This window comes from Aphanomyces astaci (genome assembly GCF_000520075.1).
Source record: "Aphanomyces astaci strain APO3 unplaced genomic scaffold supercont1.25, whole genome shotgun sequence".
Lineage (NCBI taxonomy): Eukaryota > Oomycota > Saprolegniomycetes > Saprolegniales > Verrucalvaceae > Aphanomyces > Aphanomyces astaci.
In genome coordinates this window covers 535,752-551,225 of record NW_009798288.1, presented here as the reverse complement: position 1 = coordinate 551,225, position 15,474 = coordinate 535,752, and the positions used below count along the sequence as shown (strand labels likewise).

Sequence of the window (15,474 nt, the reverse complement as noted above, 5' to 3'; positions counted from 1 at the left end):
TCGCCATCTCGGTGAGATCCTCACCGGCAAGGATGACGGAAGTGAGGTCAAAGAACCACTCGTCGAAGTTCTCGGCGTCGAGGAGGCGCTGCGTGAACGGTAGGGCCGCGCGAGAGGTAGCGGGTGGAAGGCTCATAACCAGTTGGAAGGGCAGTAGGCAGGAACAGGCACTTGGCAGGCAGAAGGAATAACTGGAAGTGAATTTCTTCTGACTGGAAAGTACCAGCCAATCAAATCTAACTATGATTGATCACGACATCCAATGATGTTCCGTGACCAAATCTCTGCGCTGACTTCTACTCTGAGGAAAAGCCTCTAGAAGGCACAAAAACCTCCTACACAGCTAGCAGACGCTGCTACCTGACTGACAGGGCAGCGGGGATGTTCTCTATCAGGACAGGGTGTTCTGACTAAGAGGACAACGAAGAAGGAGTGTTGGTTTCTGCGTAACGTTACCTGTAAGAATCAAATGAATTTGACCTTGAGTATGCAAAGCCAATAATTAAATATAACTTGTTTGTTTATTTAATTATATAGCTTTGATTATAGTTATGGATATTGATTTATTAAATTTCTGGGGTCATGAAATGTCAGGTCTATTTCCGTCGTTCAACAATTTTGAAATGTCAGGTCTATTTCCGTCCGGAGGTAGTAGTATATATATATATATACCTTCAATAAAAACGAAATACAGTCACTGTTTGAATAGATGGAACATCATTGACCGGAGGCCTAATACTTCGAAGTAGGATATATTTTGAGCAAGCCCCCAAATGTAGTTAGTGCCTGTGGTGACACATACCTATATTTGTCCAAGTACTTCGAAGTACTCCACTGTAGGGTCTGGACGAAATATATCGAATATCATCGCGACAAACGACGGATACTAATGCCCGAACAGGGTTTTTAAGCTTACTGTAGTACTTTTAAGCTTACTGTAGTACTATTAAGCTTACAGATAGTACTACTCCGGAGTAGTACATCATTTGGGCGGGTCTGGATGCCACGAAAAATGGCCGTTTTCGAAGAAAAGTTGCCAAAATCGAAATATTCCATTTTTCGAGATTTTGTGCGTCTGATTACCAAAGTTCATAAAATTTTGCCACAATTTTCTTGAGAATCGGGTGTTTTATGGCATAAATAAAATGGACCGATTTGGTCAAACTTTTTTATGGAGGTTTGTGTTATAGCGTTGAAGTCTTGCATTTGACTGAATCGGAAATCGAACGATTTTTCCAAAATTCAATTGGCATCCAGACAACTTTGCAGATACTTCTTTTCACCTCTTTTTCATGGGATATGACACTTTGGGAAAAAAATTCTGTACAGTAGTTTGATTGGTTATAATACAGTATGAATATGACGCGCCATGTGTCACACACTCTAATTGTCGTACCGACTTGTGTCAACTGGATTTGCGTTTCACAGCCAATCAAATCACTGGAAAACCTCAACATGTTTTACAGTTAACTCCAATACAGTACTGTCCTATTTTCCGAAATGCCGAGAGTATGGTGCATGGTGGTTGGCAACGGAATCCCGTTCCCTGTGGACATCGGAGCTGATGAGACTGCGGGGGATCTTAAGCAGCAGATCAAGAAGGGCAATCCGTCCTTGATAGCGTGTGATGCGAAGGATTTGACGCTCTTCCGGGCGTTCAAGAATGGCGCGTGGCTGACGAGCGATGCTGCAAAGGACGTGACGGTCGACGACCTTGGTGACTTCACCATGATGAACCCACAGCACTTGATCCAAGATCCTGCAAACTTTCCTGCGAACATCGACGTGAACGCAGTGGACATTCTAGTGCTGGCGGCGGTCCCCGTGGTTGCACCACCATCAGTCGCGTCGCTGACCTCCGACGTGCCTACCCCCTTGACGAAATACACCCACTCGGGGATGAATACTAACAACGGCCAGGACCTGCTGACAAGGTTGAACGTTGTTGTGAAATGTTCTGTGGCGTCCGCCGTTGGCGACCAGGTTGTTGCGGCTGAACCGTTCAAGTGGGAGGACAGTAGTTCCGATGGAAATGGTCAATCCATCCCGTTGACTGAAGAACAACAGAGTCAACGGTACCGCGCATACTTGGAAGCCCATCTTGTAGCTGTGCTCAAGAAACACAAGCTATGTGTGTTTGCTGTGGACAAGGGCGACGACATCCTCTCCGCTGCGATCCCAGGCCACGACATTCTCCTAGTGTGCGGCACCGACCTCGTCATTCTGGATGACTTGGTGACGAAGAATCCGTCCGATTTGCATTTCCTGCCTCGCGTCAAGTTGGCCATCTAAGTGAAGCGCGAGGTGGACATCAACTCGACCTACGAGGCCACGTCGCAGCTGATCGCTCTGGATGCGCTGGCCCCTGATTACGTCATGGTGCTGCTGACCGACTTGACCACTACGTGGGAGTTCTTGTGGATTTCCGACATCCATCCCCCGTGCATCCACAAAATGTACGTCGCGACTCCTGGAGATGCGTTTCAAGTGATTCGGGCGATCGTCGACGACGATGAGACTGAGCTGGAACTGGCTTGCATGGAACGTCCGCTGAAGCGACGCAAGCTGGACGAAGCGTGTGAAGATGCTGGCGATGGGATTCGGGAGCGCGTCCAGCAGTACTATGACATCCAGAGCATGCTGGGGCCTGACGACGACATGGCAGAGGCGTTGGCGCGTGGCATTGTGAGATGTATCCCTCAATATCGCGCGCACATTGAATTCAAGTAGTACGATGCGGGGATTATATTGTTTTTTTCAGGATATATATATTATTGTGTTGTCATCAAACGACATCAATAGCAGCAGCTCCACTCGTCGCACAATTCATTCTATCCATTCGTACCCAATTCTACACGTGAAACGGTTCATCGTGTATTACTGGTACTATTTAACTATTTATTGTAGGGGGTCAATACAGATATATTTCGAGAAAGTAAAACTATTATTAATAGTTTATACTAGTATACAGCGAAACGCTCGTAATTTACAGTTAACGTTATCAGATTCAAAAATACTTTCTATGCGCGTTGAAACATATTTGCAGGTGACCTATAGCGAAACGGCGGTCATGAATAAAACCTATGCGTTAAACTCCATAACATAATATTTTGATTACTAGTATTCATTAAGCGATCTTTTTGTCCAATAAGAATGGTTTAATTTAACCCTAATCATTTTTGGAGCTCGGACATTTGAGTCAAAAGCAAATGTGACCACCGACTAGCGCGCCACACGTCGAGGGCTTAGAGAAAAAAATTAAATTATTATTCATAAATTTTAATTCGAAGTCGTTTTTAGTAATTTTTTATTAAAATTTAGTACAAATATCACTACTAGTATATTAAATAATTAGAACTTGACGCTTCGATAAATTTCTTTAGTCCCGATAGCCTTGTTGCATCGGATACCTGCGACACTGGTTCACGTGTGACGAGGGTCGTACCGTCATACAATCAGATGGATATATTTCTTCGAGTTGGTGCACACGAAAATGTTTGAACATCGGGGCAATGTTTCACCCCTTCAAGTGGGGGAACTATGTCACACTTCTTCTTGCAAGGGCAATTCCGTTTGAATTTTGATCGACTACATATATATATATTATATATTTGAATTACGTTCAAACGGCTATTAGTGTGTGTTTTGGTGGTCCGACTGTTGTTCGTGTCAATGGCGCGCCTTTCTTGTGTTTTAACGCGCCACGTCATTACGCTTCCTTGGTCACCAGTCAATTTAGTCTACCTTCGCTTAATGCGATGACGCTGCTCGTCATGCAGAGGACGGCGCGCCCATGTGCCTCGCGGCGGCTTGCGCGGCCGCCTTCCACTGAATCGTCAGCTCATTTCTCGGCTTTTTGAACGTGTCCAACTCAATGGGCTCTGCAATGTGCATCGTCACATCATCATACTGATCGTCGTGTAATTTCCCAAATCGCCGACGTTTCCGTGTAGCTTGCGCGGAAGCATCGGCCACGATGCCGCGGACGTCCACATGTTGCATCATGGCGTGTACAATTGCATGCCATTCGTCTGGGGGGGAGATGGCAGAAGTAGTTGGATCGAGTTCTGGAACGAACCCGTACGCTTTGTAGCCATCCAAATTGGACATTTTGGCGAAATACGTAGTCACAGCCGCCTTGCACTGGTCCAAGCTGTAGTACCCGTGGGCTGGGAGTCGATTGAAGATGCCACCGAGGACACGCACGTGGCGAGAGCTGAAATACGTCGCGTTCAAGTTGAACGAATCCACCTACCAAATTTACATGTCTAAATATATATATATATGTCAAAACTACGAAATATAAATATATATACTAAGGATCGACTTCTTCTACTGTAGTAATCCTACTATTGTGCGTTCGACTGATAAAAATTCTTCCAACGGTTCAACGATCGCTGGACCTGCGAAATATAATATATATAATTAAGTTCAAGAGGGTATATTCATTCGTTTAGCCAATCATATGTCAACGTATATTCGTTTTATCCAATCCAACAGCTTTGTTCGAATTCTTGGTAATTTTAACCATTCCGACAATAGAAAAATTTGGGCAAAATGCTCAATGCTAATATGAAGACATATAGAGTACACAGTGTCACATGCAGAGGACGCACCGCATCGCCGACGCCCTTTTTGCCTACAAGGAGGACCGAGATGGGTTGCAGCGCGGCGGCAATGTCGGCATTGGACACGCCACAGATGGACCCGACGGCGGGATACCCGACGCCGTCGATGATAACGATGCGCTTGCCGACGGAGATGGCATCAACGGCATGGACGACTTGGCGGAGGAGGTCGAGGGAGGCGCGCGCGGGGTCGGGCTGGTCCAGGAATGCACGTGTGAACCCCGCATAGAACACGACTGGGCCGATGGGTTGAGCTGCGATGCCTACATGACACGTCAAGGCGGAACGATGAGGAAAGGACGGGCGCACCATAGTGCTCGCAGAAGCGTGCGACAAGCTGAGGTTCTTCGCACTGGGTCGCAGGTTTGATGTACGCGAGCTCGCTCGGATGATAGCTAAAACTTCGTTTAGAGGGAGATATTTCAGGGGGTGCATGTACCCGAGTTGCAGGAGGGCGCCGAGGATGCCAAGACAGACTGTGGATTTCCCGACTTGAGATCGGTCGCCGCCGATAAAGAGACGCAGTGCGCCGTTTGGTGTACCAGCGGAGGGGAATAAAGGTGGAGGACTAGTCGATGGAGTCACGAAAGACACATGGGTCCGAAGCAAAGGAAGCAGATCTTGGAGGGACGTGACGGTGGATGTTGGCCCAGGCGGAGCCGTGGTCACTTGGATCTGAAGCGAGGAGTTTCCCTCCGTCACGTGGACATGCATGTTGTCATGCACAGCCGAGAGACCCTCAAGCACAGCCTTCACCTGTTGGAACTCTGCATCGACGGCACTGCCACACACATGTACATGCATCGTCATCACTATTCGTCGGATCTTCCTCCAAATGTGACCATGCCTATTTCGAGCAACCAACGGAATTCAACAAACCAGATGATTCACGAGTGGATTATCCGGATTTCCGAATAACAGTGCACCACCCCGGAGTAGTATTAATACTATTAATATACTACGTAGTACTACTGTACGTATTAATACTACTATTAATATTACAGTAATATTTCTCCATGTCGCCCATTAGACGGTGCCGCACCTTGACGGGATCTGCGGAACTATTCCCTACAAATGCGACGGCCGAAGACAACCAAGAATGGCGGCGGTAAGTAGAGTGCAGTGGAGGCCATCCTCCATGGTCGCTGCACTTGCTTTTCCATAGGTCCACGGCATATCATTTCTCCGTCCACCAATCTTCGTTGCACTTCACCGCCCACCATCTCGCACTCGGCGGGTGGAAGGCGGTGGAGTGCAGCGACGATGGTGTAAGGAGGAGTGTTGTCGAGGACTCCTTTATCGTCGCTGCACTACACTCTCCTCTGTAGCCTCTACAGTGTATTGCTTCGACGCTGTACTCCACTGTCTGCTGACACCAAGTGGCTGGCAACCCTTCCATGCCATTGCACCTATAATTACTAAAACAACGTGTTTTATTTCTCCCAATGACAGAACCTTCGATTTGCTTCGTTTTAGAGCAAGTGCAACCTTTCTTTATATAAAACGTTCAATCGTTAAAGCTGCTAAAACCACTGGCAGAAATGTTGAAAAGCACAATAGTACTACTGTACGTATTAATACTACTATTAATATTACAGTAATATTTCTCCATGTCGCCCATTAGACGGTGCCGCACCTTGACGGGATCTGCGGAACTATTCCCTACAAATGCGACGGCCGAAGACAACCAAGAATGGCGGCGGTAAGTAGAGTGCAGTGGAGGCCATCCTCCATGGTCGCTGCACTTGCTTTTCCATAGGTCCACGGCATATCATTTCTCCGTCCACCAATCTTCGTTGCACTTCACCGCCCACCATCTCGCACTCGGCGGGTGGAAGGCGGTGGAGTGCAGCGACGATGGTGTAAGGAGGAGTGTTGTAGAGGACTCCTTTATCGTCGCTGCACTACACTCTCCTCTGTAGCCTCTACAGTGTATTGCTTCGACGCTGTACTCCACTGTCTGCTGACACCAAGTGGCTGGCAACCCTTCCATGCCATTGCACCTATAATTACTAAAACAACGTGTTTTATTTCTCCCAATGACAGAACCTTCGATTTGCTTCGTTTTAGAGCAAGTGCAACCTTTCTTTATATAAAACGTTCAATCGTTAAAGCTGCTAAAACCACTGGCAGAAATGTTGAAAAGCACAATAGTACTACTGTACGTATTAATACTACTATTAATATTACAGTAATATTAATAGTACTTGTACTATTAATACGAAGTACGTATTATACTATTAATATTACCTATAATAGTAGTAAGTTATTAATAGTACTGCAGTAAGTACAGTAGTATTGTGCATTTCACCCAAATTTGGAGGCATTTTGTCTAATATTAATCGCATTCGAATCCATTATTTGATCTCATTTAAACTATGCGATACAAAGATTAGTACAAATATGGTTTTGCCCCATGCGGGCGGTTCTTTTTCATCGATTCTCTTAAGTCATTTGATTCTACTGACGGCTCCAATACTTTGAATCGATTTGGCAATATATCATCAATAACTACTCGAGTCCTGATTATATTATCCGGCACACCGTTTTGCCACGACTTCACACCACTGTCCCCAACGCTACCACGTGTACTGTATATGATAAATATAAAAATTAATAATATAAAAAAAATAAAACAGTATTACAAGCTTGTAATAATTTTAATATAGTAGTGCTTCAGAAGTACTACGTAGTACATCATCCCTTGATACAAGGCTTTTTGTGTGTGTTCTTGTAACGAGTTGGTTTTTTATGCTGATGGCCGAGTGCCCCGGGGTGGGAGCCAGACGTATATTGCGTGCAACATCGTCGCATATAATTTGGACCAAGGCGAGTTAAGACTCGAATTAATATAAAAGGACCTTGGCATCTGCGACAAGGTGTGGACTACTGCAGAATGTGCAACGACGGTATGCTTTATTCATATCATAGAATCTCAGGCTCGTCATTCTGGAGCTTTGTGCAGCTGCTCGTGGCTAGGGTAAAAGCCGGAGGGGCTGCCGTCTAAATGTCATACAAAACAAGAGGATATTCACATCAACATCCCACTTGCATGGATATATATATATATATATATATATATATTCGACACATGGCAAGGAAGTTTATGAAATTCCAACGCACGAATTCAATGATATATATATATATATATATTTGACTAGGAAACAACGACGGATTCTATATATATATATATATATATATATATCGTACCAGATATGGGGCGACACCAATGGAAGCTGCTGGAACCAAAACATCGTTGGTCATAGGCAGCCCACTAACGACCTTGTCCTTGAGTTGCAATTTCTTGTCCTTTTTATCTGGTTTGGGCTTTGGCGCGGCGCACGTGTCGACACATTCGTACTGCCAGCCTTTGAATTTCAATCGTTCGTGGCTGTGGGGTCGGGGTACGTCCTACGCATATGTATTAGCGCAAATTAAATACATTGAAACAAATCCCACGACCACCATATATTTCAATTTCAAATGAAAACAAAAAAAACATTTAAAACTATGGTACTCGCCAACCAAAAATATTAATTCTTCTACACTTTGTGAATCCATGCAATACAATTACATACTACATTTACAATCAGACTATTCTCCATCCTCGGAACAAACATTTAAAAAACATTTTACGATTTTTTGTCTGCAAGCAAAAAAATAGCATTCGACGACTTGCTTAAACATCGTACATCCCTAAATATTTCAAATAATACATAAAAAATACATATTCGAACCACCATATCATCTTTTAATATACAAATAATATAATAAAAATACATATTCGAACCACCATATGATCCCTTAATATACGAATTATAGAAAAAAATACATATTCGAACCACTATATATATTTTCTGTCGCTTTCTACTCGACCAGTTATAAAGCTACCAAGTATCACCACCAACATTCTCATTCCCCCAGGCCAACGAAGAACATATTGGTTACATACCACGTGTTGTGAGATGGTACAGTTTCGAATGTAAATCCGACGGTGCGAGTGCTCAATATCGAGTGCACCGCATCGGTTGTTTTCAAAGGAGTTGGTGTCAAGCATAGCCATCTGGACGCCGCCTAAAAGGCGGACGCCGTACCGTCCATTCAATGCAAACCAACTGCGCCGGACGATCCCGGCGCCGTGGACCATCGCGAGTCCGCAGCGCCCGTGTCCACTCACTCGACAAGCCACAATCGCCACAAATCCACCTTGGACCACCACGCCCGACCTATATCAAACATATACACACGATTATTATACATCTCCACAATATTTATTTATATATATATATCAATAAACATGGAAACTAGATATATATATATGCACACGACAAAGATTGAACAACGCATTTTTCGTTGTGTATATTTTAAACTGGAGCGACATGGAGAAGGATGAATGAATTGACATTATATATAATTGGACACCAGAATCTACGGCAAATGACAGTAGTAGGTAGCCAATCAGATTGTACGAAATCACCACCCTCATCATCCATATACGACTACTACGTTGTACGTATAACATTCAGGACCACGAATCGATCGATATAGATATTTAAACAAAGTCTAAATATTATAGGTATTACAACGGTCAATACCCTCTCCCAACAAATAGTTCAAATGTGTTTGAATAAGTACAGTATCTTGTTGCAAGGTACTTACTATATATATATATATATATATATATATCATTTATGTCAACAACTCCAATAAAAACTCAACACAAGCAAGCGCCTTGGGTATATTCCATACGATTCATTTGCCACGACTGTCAATCTATCACTGAATATCAATATATAATTTGAATATCAGTATATCATTGAATATCAATATATCATCAAATATCAATATACCGTACAATTGCCACACTATGATATAGAAACATTGAGACACACATCTTCCAAAGCAGAAACAGACATACTAATGTAGCGTCCCAAACCAAAACATATAGATCCAACGAACCGTCCATATTAACTGTAAACAACAACATAAGACTTATAGAGTAGATCCAACTAAAACCGTCCAAATTAACTGGAACCAACAAGAAGACTTAAAAAATAGAATGCATCCAAGTAGAGCCGTCTGTCCAAATTAACTGTAAATATGTACCCGACAGCGTCGGCAATGTCGACATCCACCAACGTGGCCGTGCCCCCTTGCACTGCCACGGCCACGTCACCCCCCAGTATGCGGCTGTCCAGCACCGTCAAGTTGCTGTCAGATGCGACTGTAAGTACGACGTTCCTCCGGCTCTTGGTCGACATATTGGGCGACGACGAAGAGGTTGGGATCTGCACGGTCAAGTTGGAGATTTCACCCGCCTTGGCATGCCATACCAACCCACTCATCTCGTTGACAGGTGAAAACTCGAGTGTACATGTGCTTCCTAGGTTGTTGGGATGTGTGAGAGAGAGATGAGGAACTCTATATCATATATATAATAGATATCACTGAAAGTGCCACCAACCACAACCAATAGTATGTGGATACACATATATATATATGCTCGTAGCAGTCAGTCGAAATGATGTTGGATTCAACTATCCCGACAACTTTCCACTATAAATCAGATACAAACTCCTACCACGAACATGAATCATACGTCGAATCTATGGTCTCAAAATCTTGCCCCTATACAAATCTCGAAAATGTACCCGAAAATATCATTCACACCCATCCAATCACCATTCAAAGCAACTACTATTACACCAGTCAGAACCCTCCCCCCACCGCCCCTAAAATAACTCAAATTGCTCCACAATATAATCCCCGAGAAATAATTATATAAATATAATATATATATACATATATACATATATACCGCCCCTAAAATCACACAATTTGCTCCACAATATAATCCCCCATATATATACATACTCACCCAAAAAAACTCTACAAATACATGTATTTACATACCTCGGGTCAAAGGAGGACCGGTAAAGCGCACGGGGCAGCGAATATGCACGGCGGTGGGCATGCTGTGCACGCCACTGCCAAACGCAACCGTGTCGCAGGCCTCCAGAGCACTCAAAAGAGATTGAACGGCTGCGACAGAGTCGGTCGAGTGCACGCGCTTGTGAAACGAAGGGTGCCGCGCCGCCACAGTCCACTGCTTGTTCACACAACTCGCCATCCTATGCATGTATTTATATATATGTATGTATATTGTATATATTGTGTGAACTCTGCATATATATAATATTGTGTCAACAGCATCTATATATAGATATGTATATATTGTGCCAACTCTGTTTTCCGTTGACGACAATCCCAGTCAAGTTGGCAAATGTAGAAACTGTCCTGGCCAATCCAATGGCACGAACGTGAAATGTATATCAGCCAATCATTTTCGAGCAGAAGCGTTATTTGAACCAATCAAAATGTTTAGCTTGAACGATGGGAAATCTTTTTTGAATATTGACTAAATCTGACAATCTGACACCATCATCGATTCAATAATAAAGAAAAAAACGGTAAATGTTCACACTGTGGACAGTGTATTCATTTGATCTACTTATACGCACTACAATGTACTACACACATTGATACACTTCAAATAACATGAAAATCCAAAGTTTGGCTGCCATGATATATATATATATATGGTGACTTTCTTTCAAATTTCCCCTCTTCAGATCAACCAATCAAATGTCTCGGAAAGATGTGCGGGATTCGGCCGAAACAAAAGTTTGGTTCGAATCTACCAAATATGTATATATATATATATATATATATATATATATATATACCTGTCTTTGGCAGTGGCAAAGCCCAGAAGGTGCAGCAGCGTCGGTATGGACAAGCCGCCGTATCCGACAGTGACGGCATGCGCATGCTCATCGTTTGTCACCCATACAAGCGGGCGATCCCAAATGGCTTCGTGGGTGTCTGTGTTGTAATAAAATGGCAGATTTGATCGGCTGCAGGTCTTGGGCTACAATATAGAAATATATATTATATCACAAATAGTCAGATATATATATATATATATATTGCAAGTATTACATACCATCCACGCAGCCCCCGTCAACGCCCGGCGTCGTTTTTCACTCTTCACATGACTACGTTCGCGGACGTACAGGCGCTTTTGGGTCTTCACATCGACAGGTTCCGCTACAATCCACATGAATAATATATATATATATTGAACAGATATAATATAAAAACAACCCGATTTTCAAACAGAGGGATGAATATATATATATAGCTGGTGCGTTTGACCCCAATTGGCCGCCACTTTTGGAGGGATTCGAAAAAAGAATCAACAACAACTCGAGCAAAGCCGTAGTCTGATTGGCTAAAAAGAGAATGATGGTTGCGCTGTGATTGGCTAAAGAGAATAAATGTAATTGTAACAGTTCAGTCCAGTCGATTATTTGAAATTGTAGTGGCATACTCCAATCGAATGTGAGCAGAAGAACCAAATCGGCAGACAATCGATGAACGACCAATCAAAGCCTAGATCATTAATCAAATAGCCAATCAAATCCACTCTTTGCCCAATTCCATCTCGAATTAGTGTGTGTGTGTGACTGAAATTAGTGTAACACTGGATGCTTTTTCCATACAAAAGTCAGTCCAATCGATCGATAGATTTGGCAAATCAAGCACACAACTACGTCCAAATTTAGATTGACAATATAGCATTTTCAAACAATCAATGAATTTGGCAAAAATATATCCGCACCAAACTCTATATTATCTTTCCAGACAATACATATTACCTGCCACAATCAAGTCGCCATCTTGAATGGCCATTTCCTCGTCGACCACTTTCATCGCTTCGATACGCTCGAGCTCGACCTCTTCCTCGGCATAATCCACAGGCAACACATCCACCACGGACCCATCAAACAGCGGATCCGTCGTGCATCGGTACGTTATCGCATATTGGTCGATCGGCCGCAACGACGCACTTGCTTCCACTGCCTCTCCCGACGCTGTCGCAGATACAGTGTCTACTGCTGCATTCTCTTCATCGTCAAAGGTTTCATCCTGGGCTTTCGCCGCCTCTTGCTCGAGCTCCACGCCCTTCATAGCCGCCACATCTGCTTCATCTTCGCACTGCGCCATCGCATCTTGGATGGTCCGCATGTCCGCAGCGGTGTTCTCATTGGATGAAATAGAGGCCACGTCGTCACCGTCGTGATCTTGTGCAGTTGCTGGACCAATCAGAGCGCGCAAATTCGACTTGGAAAAGTACTCGGTCGTAAACTGCCCCTCAGACAAGACCAAAAAATCCAAATGTTTTTTCTGGCGCGCTTTTTTCAAAATATTTTGCTCCACCGTGTGCGCCGACACGAGGCGGTATATGTGCACGTCGCGCGTCTGACCGATGCGATGGGCTCGGTCCTGGGCTTGGGCGTCCATGGCTGGATTCCAATCGCTGTCGTAAAAGATCACCTAATGATCATAATGATCATATATATATATATACATTTTAATCAATCTATATATATATATATTTATATATGTATACATGTATATTTATTTATATTTGTATACACATGTATATTTATTTATATATGTATATATATGTATATTTATTTATATATGTATACATATGTATATTTATTTATATATGTATATTTATTTATATATATATGTATACATGTATATTTATTTATATATATATGTATACATGTATATTTATTTATATATATATTTGTGCTTTGCACACCCAAATATGGACGTGTCGATTATCCAATAGCATTGGATTCTCTATGTAAGCTTGTACAAACTATACTATACAGTGTTTAGCACATAGATCAGATGTTACCCAATGTGAAAAATGAATCGTTTGGATTGGCAGAAATTCAACAGAATGAGTGATTGAATTGGCTTCGACGGTTCCTTCGAATCGATCTGACAATATATATATATATATATATTATTGTCAGTTGGATTCGAAAGTGGACAAGGGGCGGCGATCAAGCATCAAATGTGACCAGCCAGACACTCGATCATCGACCAATCAAAACTCACCACACGAATCAAGGAGCCAATCAAATCTCTTTTCTCGCTTCACCAGTCCACAGTCGAAATTCGTGTATATAGTCGTGAGACAGCTGATCGATTTTTTTTTACTTACAACAAATCAGGAAGGGGATTACCAATTCTCGACAATATATATATATATATAATATATACAAATACATACCGTGTCGGCGCCCGTCAAGTTGATACCCAGTCCCCCGCTGCGAGTCGATAAGATGAAGCAAAACACCTACCCAAATCCCAAGTATATGTCATTATATTTTGCAAACTCGTGTCATAAAATATGTAATATATTTGGTATAAGTTGTCCATACATTAATACTCATAATACTAGCTCAATATATATTTATATATATCGTACCTTGGGGTCGGTGTTGAATTTATCCATCAACCGCTGCCGCTGTTCCACGGGGGTCGACCCATCCAGTCGAAAGTACGTGTGCCTATCCATGTCATCATCCCATCAGAACATAATATCTCCAATTTCACCTTTTATATAATGTATATAATATTTATATATACATCTAAACACGTTGATCCCAGCCATCAACATAAATATGTATATCTATATCATACATTCATCTCTCAACACATTTATACCAACGATCCATATACAAATATATATTTAAATATATATAGAATGCTACAACTCTTCCTTTTTCCAAATAAAAGAGGAGGTTTAAATATTCAATTAAGAAATATATATTACCCGTGGACGTTGAGAAATATCTCTAGAATATTCAGCATGGAGCTCATTTGCGAAAAGATAAGGCACCGATGGCTGCCCCGCTTGAGCTCACGCAGCAGTCTGTCCAGTTGCTGCAGCTTGCCACAGTCGAATTGAATGAGTCGCTTGTCTGGAAAGTACAAATGCTGCCGCTGCGTGATTGGGTGGAGCATCGTCCACGCTGGGTCCAGGGCCGCATGCAGCTACACAAACCATCATGGAAAATTGTGGGTAAAATGCACATTATATATATATATATAAACCCCACGGAGTCGTCTTGAACAAGTAAGAACTATATATTGTCAAAGCGATTCGAAACTGGAGCCATCAGCAGAATAACCAATCGAATGTCTGAATGGATTCAAGAACGACCAATCAAATCACGTCCTGTCGAATATATTCAGCCAATCCAAACGTACAATTGACACGACCGACTCTGTCCCTCCGCATCTTTGTACAGTATATTAGTATGTACTAGCTTAATTTCGATCAAATGGTTTCGAATGGTATTTGGCGAAATGACTCACAAGTCCAAATTTGGGTGAAATCCACAATATATATATATATAGTGCATTTCATACATATATAAACCTCAGAGAGTCGTCGTGAACAAATGTATAGGTAGGTGTACACCTATTTACCTGATCGTTGGTTTCTTTCGAGTGCAGTGCGTCCTGCACCCGCCCAGCACTCAACGTGGACCCGACCACTAGCGTTGGCGCCGTCGTTCGAGCTTTGTGCACAAAGCAGAGTACTTTCAGCATGATCTCGAGCCAGTCGTTAAGGCGAGACGTGGGCGACTGGACCATCGCAGCCAACGCAGTACTGGTCGCCTTGCCAACTTTGTTGTGGACGTCCATCGCTGGCGAAATAAATACCTATACCCGTTTGTTAGAGTATTCATTACCACTCTCCAAGTGTACTAACACATATAAAACTATAATATCAGCCATGATATTAGATATATACACATACTAAACATAAATGGCCAGACCCCAATATATATATATATATATACAGTATGTGTGAAAGTATTATTAGGTCCATGCAATCCCAAATTGGATTGGAGATTATAATGTATACACACTCTAGGACGACACGAATTGTGCCTTGTTCAATACGCGC

The 15,474-nt window shown here is 42.7% G+C and overlaps 3 protein-coding genes across 3 annotated transcripts in view; 1 reads left to right on the top strand and 2 right to left on the bottom strand.

Moving 5' to 3' along the window:
• Positions 1-1,500: 1,500 nt before the first annotated feature.
• On the top strand, positions 1,501-2,730 carry H257_09923 (hypothetical protein; the record flags this gene model as incomplete). Its single annotated transcript, XM_009836305.1, has 2 exons — positions 1,501-2,235; positions 2,299-2,730. 2 exons carry the CDS (start codon positions 1,501-1,503, stop codon positions 2,728-2,730), a joined length of 1,167 nt encoding a protein of 388 aa, XP_009834607.1.
• An 854-nt stretch (positions 2,731-3,584) lies between these two features.
• Positions 3,585-5,486, bottom strand: H257_09922 (hypothetical protein). Its single transcript, XM_009836304.1, has 4 exons — positions 5,068-5,486; positions 4,938-5,023; positions 4,617-4,891; positions 3,585-4,251 (listed from the first exon to the last, which is right to left on the bottom strand). The coding sequence occupies exons 1-4, from the start codon at positions 5,436-5,438 to the stop codon at positions 3,772-3,774; spliced, it is 1,212 nt and encodes a 403-aa protein (XP_009834606.1). The 5' UTR covers positions 5,439-5,486; the 3' UTR covers positions 3,585-3,771.
• A 2,033-nt stretch (positions 5,487-7,519) lies between these two features.
• Positions 7,520-15,474, bottom strand: part of H257_09921 (hypothetical protein) — a 15,370-nt gene continuing 7,415 nt past the window's right edge. Inside the window, exons 8-19 of the mRNA XM_009836303.1 lie at positions 14,991-15,227; positions 14,332-14,552; positions 13,984-14,065; positions 13,786-13,851; positions 12,350-13,028; positions 11,635-11,738; positions 11,375-11,559; positions 10,542-10,759; positions 9,735-10,011; positions 8,581-8,854; positions 7,839-8,039; positions 7,520-7,631 (exon numbers count right to left, since the gene is read on the bottom strand). Coding sequence (XP_009834605.1) covers positions 7,554-7,631; positions 7,839-8,039; positions 8,581-8,854; positions 9,735-10,011; positions 10,542-10,759; positions 11,375-11,559; positions 11,635-11,738; positions 12,350-13,028; positions 13,786-13,851; positions 13,984-14,065; positions 14,332-14,552; positions 14,991-15,227 — 2,622 coding nt within the window. The 3' untranslated portion in view covers positions 7,520-7,553. The remainder of the gene's footprint in view (positions 7,632-7,838; positions 8,040-8,580; positions 8,855-9,734; positions 10,012-10,541; positions 10,760-11,374; positions 11,560-11,634; positions 11,739-12,349; positions 13,029-13,785; positions 13,852-13,983; positions 14,066-14,331; positions 14,553-14,990; positions 15,228-15,474) is intronic.

Coding starts and splice junctions, on each gene's coding strand:
- H257_09922 (XM_009836304.1), bottom strand. CDS start 5,438: ATGACGATGCATGTACATGTGTGTGGCAGTGCCGTCGATGCAGAGTTC. Junction 5,024..5,067: donor GGCGCCCTCCTGCAACTCGG/GTACATGCACCC, acceptor ACGAAGTTTTAG/CTATCATCCGAGCGAGCTCG. Junction 4,252..4,616: donor AAAAGGGCGTCGGCGATGCG/GTGCGTCCTCTG, acceptor TAAATTTGGTAG/GTGGATTCGTTCAACTTGAA.